At 42.5% G+C, this 8,649-nt stretch overlaps 1 protein-coding gene across 1 annotated transcript; it reads left to right on the top strand.

Moving 5' to 3' along the window:
* The first annotated feature begins 2,086 nt into the window (after nt 1-2,086).
* Nucleotides 2,087-8,388, top strand: LOC121771557 (ABC transporter B family member 19). Its single transcript, XM_042168370.1, has 10 exons — nt 2,087-2,706; nt 2,795-2,849; nt 3,232-3,407; nt 3,629-3,829; nt 4,098-4,357; nt 4,427-4,743; nt 4,831-5,054; nt 5,133-5,952; nt 6,042-6,283; nt 7,012-8,388. The coding sequence occupies exons 1-10, from the start codon at nt 2,461-2,463 to the stop codon at nt 8,218-8,220; spliced, it is 3,750 nt and encodes a 1,249-aa protein (XP_042024304.1). The 5' UTR covers nt 2,087-2,460; the 3' UTR covers nt 8,221-8,388.
* The last annotated feature ends 261 nt before the right edge of the window (nt 8,389-8,649 follow it).

Here is an 8,649-nt window from a genome sequence, read left to right as displayed (position 1 = left end):
GAGTAATATCTATTTGCCAAAAACAAATGTTTAGAATAACTCATTTTTATCAAATACTTATCACTTAAAAAAATGCGTCGTTGCCGGGGATCGAACCCGGGTCACCCAGGTGATAGGCGGGAATGCTTACCAGTGTGACGCATAAGGGTTATGCGTCATTAGGGTAAGACGCATAATGCTTATGCGTCTTTAAACGACGCATAACGATTATGCGTCGTTAACCAACGACGCATAAGGGTTGTGCGTCGTTCAATAATAACGACGCATAACCCTTGTGCGTCACTCCCCCATCCGGAATAAATCTAATCTCCTTCATTAAAATGGAATTCCATTAGTTCTCTATAACAAAAATAGAATTGTTCCTACATTTCGCCAAAATCATAATTCAGACAAGATTATCAATTAGAACGCATGCCACAAAACTAGAAAATTAAAACCGACAATCTTATTTTTGAATCCTAATTGTTGTTAATATCATGTGGGATGTGGCTAATTAAAACATTCATTCATGTTTGTTTAAGCTAATTGTCCAGAACTTAGTTTAGTCCGATTTAGTCGAGCCAAATATTATTGTCACATAACATATCTCAACACTTATCTATTTATCTCTACCTATCTACCTACCTATCTCTAGATCTATGTATTTATAGAGAAGACATTCATCGGTTGGATATCTTAAATTCACATTTTACTCAATTCGTCTTCCATCATTTATCTCATTTACCAGCAACAATAAAAAAAATGGGACAAATAACGAGAGACAGAGACGGTTAGAGTATTTTTTATTATTAACAAAGATTTTAAGTGTCATAATCTCTAACCGTAACCATTTTTGTGTAGGAAATAGCTTTAAGTTTCCTCGAAAGTTAAGAACATTAACTAAATTTGGTCTAATTACCGTTCAAAATCCAATTACAAACTCGATTCTTTAGCTATAACAAATTTTATGAATGAGCTTTTATTGAACTCAAGTCCAAATAAATTATCAACATCTTGGTCCTATTATCACTCTACTTTGATTATTTTGCTCGAATTTTATATGCGAAAACAAAAATATTTCCTTTTAGACACAATAAATTACGATCGGATTGTGTGTGTATGTGTGTCCATTCCAAATTATATGCTTGAATTATAGCACCTCCTTTTATTTTCATATTATATGCTTGTTACAAACACTGTATTCTAAATTTAATAAAAGTACTTTATAGTATAAATTTATATTCCAATATGTGTTTACTTGATATTTGTATTGAATTTACTAGATCTGTTGAAAGTATAATATTTTAAATTCTGGAACTTGTTAATTGTTATTGTTTCGAGCTTTACTATTATTAAAAAAACTTTAGTACTACTACTTGACAATCCTACTATGGCCATTTTTACTAAAATCAACATGTCAGTACTTAATTTTGCCCATTAGATTTTAACGAGACCATAGTTAGTGCTTAATTATTGGACGTATGTATATGTATTAGTAAATATGGAGACACTATAACAAACTAGTATATTTGAAATCCCTATTGATGTCGACATTTTCATATCAACTCTTTTTAACGAAAATTTCATTCCAAAATTAGTTACATATATATACTACATTAGTTATAGTAATAATTAAATGCAGGACTATCAGAGTATAAATTTTGTTGGTCATACTTTTCTAGTATTAGTGGCTGCACTGATGCTTTGAAATGTAAATATACTACTCAATACTACTCATGTTCAGTAAATGACACTTGTTTTAATAAATCTCTAATGCAATTTATTTTTACAAATTATCGTAATTATTATACCTCCTATATTCACCAGGAGTACTAAATTTGCAGTCCATCCGTATTAAAAACATAATTCTATGACTCTATCCAACTAGACCGTTCCAAAATCCAAATCATCATCCCCACTTATTGCTTTCGGCTTTCCAACGAATCATGAGCGATATGAAAGAAAATAATTACTCATGCTAAAACCCACTAATCAAAAATTTTCCCCATAAAAATAATTCCAAAAAATTAAAAACACCTTGAGCCACTGCAAAAATTGAAGTAAAAAGGGAGATGGAGTCTCACATATATCAATGTGTTTCCCAGATTCCCTTTAACCTTAGTTAAATCTGATCACCCCCTTCACCTCTACAAGTACACCCACTCTCTCTCTTCCCACACTCACTCTCTCCTTCCACACTTACTAGCTGCTTCTCTCTCTCCGGTAAACCCAACTCCATTTCCCTCTCTCCCTCCACAGCTTTGCCGAATTTACTACAACAATCCAATCCAATCCAATCCCATTATTCCATTTTCTTTCAAGATTCGTATATTCCTTTCTTGATATGCTGAAAAGGGAAAGACCCAGCAGAAGCATCGCCATGCACCGCCCTTAATCGAGCTGGGTTCGTCGCCGGCGGCGGAAAGCTAGCACCTTTACTCGCCCCAATTGCTAAAGACTCGATTTTTATCTTTGAAAAAAATGGCGGAGGGGGGCGACGGGAAGGCAATGCCGGAGTCGGAGAAGAAGAAGGAGCAGAGCCTGCCGTTCTACCAGCTGTTCTCGTTCGCAGACAAGTACGACGTCGCGCTTATGATCGCCGGCAGCCTCGGCGCCGTCGTGCACGGCTCCTCCATGCCCGTTTTCTTCCTCATCTTCGGCGAGATGGTCAATGGCTTCGGCAAGAATCAGATGGATTTGCACAAGATGACTCATGAAGTTTCAAAGGTTCATACTTTATACTACTACTATTAACTAATGGTTTGATTATACTACTCATTGACCAGATCTGAAGGCCATGTTTTGTTTGATGCAGTATGCTCTGTATTTCGTGTATCTTGGACTGGTGGTCTGCTTCTCCTCCTACGCAGGTTTGAATTTGTGATCTCTCAGATTTCATAGCAATTTCCGCTTCTTGATTTTTGCAATTGTTTTTTTAAAAATGTTGTTTTTCGTGTGCAAATTAATGTGGGGTGGTGTTTTTAATTCATTTTTTTAATTATTCGGTACTGTGTTAGCCAGTTCAATTCGGATCAGTGGCACGTGGTCCGTGGACCGTCTCTTTGTCTTGATCTTCATCACCTGTCCAAATCTTGAAAATTTCCCCCTTTTATTTCATCTCACCACATATCTCCATCCATGCTGATACTCGAGAATTTAATGAGATCCCATTTGTAACCTTTCTGCCCTTTGGATCATACTCATCAATTTTGGTATCATTCTTGCTCATTCTTACTTGTCTGAAATGTACAGAAATCGCATGTTGGATGTACACCGGTGAGAGGCAAGCTGGCACATTGAGGAAGAAGTATTTGGAGGCTGTGCTGAGGCAGGATGTCGGATTCTTCGACACCGATGCTAGAACCGGTGATATAGTTTTCACTGTTTCAACTGATACTCTACTTGTTCAAGATGCCATTAGTGAGAAGGTAGAAAACTTGATGTATGCATTATTCCTTTCTTGTTATGCATTTACTGTATTTCTAACGGTAAGAATCATCTATCTAGATCGAACTACTAGCTTATACTAGCATTTAATGCTGTGAGGTTGAGCTTATGTTAAAAGAAGTAACTTGATTTTATATATCTTACTGTAGTAATTTTGGTGAAGTTTAATTGAATGTGTTCTTTGTGTGCTTGGGGGTTCTAGGTTGGCAACTTCATTCATTATCTTTCGACGTTCTTGGCCGGGCTGGTGGTTGGTTTTGTATCGGCGTGGAAGCTGGCTCTACTCAGTGTGGCTGTGATTCCGGGCATTGCCTTTGCCGGTGGTTTGTACGCATACACTCTCACGGGGCTCACCTCCAAGAGCCGGGAATCATATGCAAATGCTAATATAATTGCTGAGCAGGTGAGTTTGGGGCTAAATGATCACATTACTTTCAATTTGCTACTTTCTGTAATGCTTTTGCACTGCACAACCATGTTTCTTCAGTGGAAATGTTAATTTAGAAGGAAGCTTCACCTAGAGCCTTATTGAGCCTTTTGTCATGCACTACTATAGTTGAAATGATGATAAATCATTCGTTACTTTGTTAGTTTTAAGATGCCAATGGTGGTGGCTTGATTGCATCATTGCAGATATTTGACTATTTAAATTACTCTTTGTGTAACTGTAGTCCATTGCACAAGTTAGGACGGTTTACTCCTATGTTGGTGAGACGAAAGCCCTCGGTGCATATTCGGACTTGATCCACAACACGTTAAAACTGGGGTACAAAGCCGGGATGGCTAAAGGGCTTGGATTAGGATGCACCTACGGCATAGCATGCATGTCATGGGCTCTTGTTTTCTGGTATGCCGGTGTTTTCATCAGAAATGGACAGACGGATGGTGGCAAGGCGTTCACGGCGATCTTTTCTGCCATCGTTGGTGGCATGTAAGATAAATTGCTAAAACTTGCTCAATATTTTCTTAGGTAAGGGTTCTAATAGTTTGATTCGTGCAGGAGCTTGGGCCAGTCATTTTCAAATCTCGGAGCGTTCAGCAAAGGGAAAGCTGCTGGATACAAGTTGATGGAGATAATCAAGCAAAAACCGACCATAGTTGACGACACGTCTAATGTCAACTGCTTGAGTGATATCAGAGGAAACATTGAGTTCAAGAATGTGACATTTAGTTATCCATCTAGACCTGATGTGATCATCTTCAGAGACTTCTCCATTTTCTTTCCTGCTGGAAAGACGGTGGCTGTAGTTGGTGGTAGTGGTTCGGGGAAAAGCACCGTGGTCTCGTTGATAGAGAGATTTTACGATCCTAATCAGGGTAAGTTGATAAGCTCTTTTACAGTTTTAGGGCGAGTATCGAAATACCATTTGATTATTTTCCTTTAACATTTGTGCAACTGAACAGGTGAGATTTTGCTGGACAATGTTGACATCAAGACACTGCAGCTGAGATGGCTGCGCAATCAGATTGGTTTGGTGAACCAAGAACCGGCTCTCTTTGCAACCACGATACTCGAAAACATTGTCTATGGGAAGCCCGACGCAACCATGGCAGAAGTTGAGGCTGCTGCGTCCGCTGCTAATGCCCACAGCTTCATCACCTTGTTTCCCAACGGATACAGCACTCAGGTTCGTTTCGTTTTTGATGTAGTCATGCAACGGATAAGCTGAGTTCGGTTTAAGTTGGCAAGTTCAATCTGATTTCAGGTCGGAGAGCGTGGCGTGCAGCTCTCCGGTGGACAGAAGCAGAGAATAGCGATTGCAAGGGCAATGCTGAAGGACCCGAAGATTCTTCTTCTCGATGAAGCCACTAGCGCACTGGATGCAAGCTCCGAGAGCATCGTTCAGGAGGCCCTGGATCGTCTGATGATCGGGAGGACTACAGTAGTTGTGGCGCACCGTCTATCAACAATAAGAAACGTTGATTCCATCGCAGTTATTCAGCAAGGGCAGGTTGTTGAAACTGGAACTCATGAAGAACTGATCTCCAAAGCAGGTGCCTATGCATCATTGATCAGATTCCAAGAAATGGTGGGTAACAGAGATTTATCAAACCCTTCAACCCGTCGCACACGCTCAACTCGCCTGAGTCACTCATTGTCGACAAAGTCTCTTAGCCTCCGGTCCGGTAGCTTAAGAAACTTGAGCTATTCCTACAGCACGGGCGCTGATGGCCGTATTGAGATGGTGTCAAATGCTGAAACTGAAAGGAAGAACCCCGCACCGGCAGGTTACTTCTGCAGGCTGCTCACGCTCAATGCTCCCGAGTGGCCGTATTCAATCATGGGAGCCATAGGATCGGTTCTTTCTGGATTCATTGGCCCAACTTTTGCTATCGTGATGAGTAACATGATCGAGGTGTTCTACTACCGCAACCCCACTGCCATGGAACGTAAGACAAAGGAGTACGTCTTCATCTACATCGGAGCCGGTCTCTACGCTGTCGTCGCGTATCTCATTCAGCACTACTTCTTCAGCATCATGGGAGAGAACCTCACCACAAGAGTAAGGAGGATGATGCTTGCAGGTACATACTATATTACTACATTTATTCATTTTGTACATTTTTTATCATAGAAAATTAGCCTGTGACATTATGTTTGCGATCATTTTCAGCGATTCTGAGGAACGAAGTGGCATGGTTTGACGAGGAGGAGAACAACTCGAGCCTCCTCGCAGCCCGCCTAGCCACCGATGCAGCGGACGTGAAGTCTGCCATTGCAGAGAGGATATCGGTGGTGCTGCAGAACATGACGTCGCTTCTCACTTCGTTCATCGTCGCCTTCATCGTGGAATGGAGGGTCTCGCTTCTGATCCTCGGCACCTTCCCTCTCCTAGTCCTAGCAAACTTTGCTCAGGTAACAACTTTCATAAAAATTGCTTCTTTGATGGTATTTGAAAGTTAATAAGACCCTAGAGGGAGGACAGGATGGTAATTACAAATTCTCATAAAAATTGAATCTTGGAATCCCAATTCCAACACAAGAAGACAAGGAAGTGAATACAAACGTGGGAATGGTGCTTCCTTCCTTCAAACCTGCTCCATGACTCCTTGAAACTCGCACAGTTTGAACTTTGAACTATACACATAACAAACAAAAAACACACATAACAGTGAGAAAGAGGATTGTATTATTGCATCAGCCCCAAAGACTGAGAAGTGTGCAGGTTTCTTATCCGAGTCATATGTGCAGCACACATTGTTGAATATTGGTTTCTCAGTCAATTCTTTAACTATTAACCTTTTACTGTAGCAAAACTGAAGCTTTTTAACCTTGTTTCTGCCATTATAGAGAGCAGTGAGCCTCAGTTTTTATGTCTCTGGGTCCCATTCTTGTTGCTGTAATGCCAGTCTTTGATTTGAATATTGCCTCTTCTTCCACTCCCATTAACTATTTCTTGCCAGACCACAGATTCTTATCTCGTGATCACATCTTTTTCACTTTCCAATTAAATCTATTTTATGTTTCAATTTACTTTCTTTTTCCTTTTTCTTTTTTTTTTTTTATTTTTCAGATGCCTGTTGTTGTTTTCTTGTGTTAATGTGATAGTGTATCTGACTGTTTCTTGGTCATGAATGTGGCAGCAACTCTCTCTCAAAGGGTTTGCCGGAGATACCGCGAAGGCGCATGCGAAAACGAGCATGATCGCGGGGGAAGGTGTGAGCAACATTAGAACCGTGGCGGCGTTCAATGCGCAAGAAAAGATCCTCTCTCTGTTCTGCCACGAGCTTCGCCTCCCTCAGCGTCGGAGCCTCACGCGTAGCATGTCTTCGGGTTTCCTGTTCGGTCTCTCTCAGCTGGCTCTTTATGGATCCGAAGCTCTGATTCTTTGGTACGGTGCACACCTCGTTAGCAAGGGCGTATCGACCTTTTCGAAGGTCATCAAGGTGTTTGTGGTCTTGGTCATCACAGCTAATTCGGTTGCGGAGACTGTGAGCCTCGCACCGGAAATCATCCGGGGTGGAGAAGCCGTCGGTTCGGTCTTCTCGGTTTTAGACCGGTCCACTAGGATTGATCCGGATGATCCAGAGGCGGAGCCGGTTGATTCGGTTCGCGGTGACATTGAGCTCCGTCATGTCGACTTTTCCTACCCTTCCCGTCCCGACGTGATGGTGTTCAAGGACTTGAGCCTTAGGATTCGGGCCGGGCAGAGCCAGGCGCTCGTGGGGGCGAGCGGGTCGGGGAAGAGCTCGGTGATAGCGTTGATCGAGAGGTTCTACGATCCCCTCTCTGGTAAAGTCATGATCGATGGAAGAGATATTCGGAGATTGAACCTGAAGTCTCTCCGGCTCAAGATCGGTCTCGTGCAGCAAGAGCCTGCGCTCTTCGCCGCCAGCATTCTCGACAACATCGCCTACGGGAAAGACGGCGCGACCGAGGCCGAGGTGATCGAAGCAGCGCGCGCCGCAAACGTGCACACGTTCGTCAGCGGGCTGCCCGAGGGCTACAAGACCCCGGTCGGGGAGCGAGGCGTCCAGCTCTCGGGTGGGCAGAAGCAGCGGATCGCAATAGCGCGTGCCGTGCTCAAGGACCCCTCGATCCTACTTCTCGACGAGGCTACGAGCGCCCTCGACGCGGAGTCGGAGTGCGTCCTGCAGGAGGCGCTCGAGAGGCTGATGAGAGGGCGCACGACCGTGCTGGTCGCGCATCGGCTGTCCACCATACGAGGGGTGGACAATATCGGCGTGGTGCAAGATGGACGAATCGTCGAGCAGGGCAGCCACGGCGAGCTCGTGAGCCGGCCGGAGGGGGCTTACTCGAGGCTACTCCAACTGCAACATCATCGCATATGAAGATGAATTAAAACTAGCAACGGCTTTATTAATTAACCCTTGTTTTTTTTCACTTTCCTTTTTTTTCAAAATTTATTTTGTTATGGTGATTAGATGTAGATATTGTGATGATGTGTATTTTCAGTGTGCTAAAATTAATATAACCACTTTGTTCCACGCTCGAACGAACTTCAGTGTAAGGAAACTTGTCTCGTATCGATTGTGTGAGTGAAAAAAGTCGGGAGATGGCGACGTAAACTATGGGAAAGGCACACGAGCACGATCACGTGCTCGACGTTTGATGGAACGAATGATCAAAACTAGTAAGAAAAAGGAGTTGCCGAAATTTTATGATAAAAAAGGCAAGAGACAATGTTGACAGATGCATGCATGTTACTAACGATTCACAAAAGAAAGGTGAGAATGATGCATGTGAATGCGTAAAGGAAC

Source organism: Salvia splendens, chromosome 16 (genome assembly GCF_004379255.2).
Source record: "Salvia splendens isolate huo1 chromosome 16, SspV2, whole genome shotgun sequence".
NCBI lineage: Eukaryota > Viridiplantae > Streptophyta > Magnoliopsida > Lamiales > Lamiaceae > Salvia > Salvia splendens.
The sequence above is the reverse complement of the archived record's forward strand: the minus strand, read 5'-3'. Positions and strand labels throughout refer to the sequence as shown.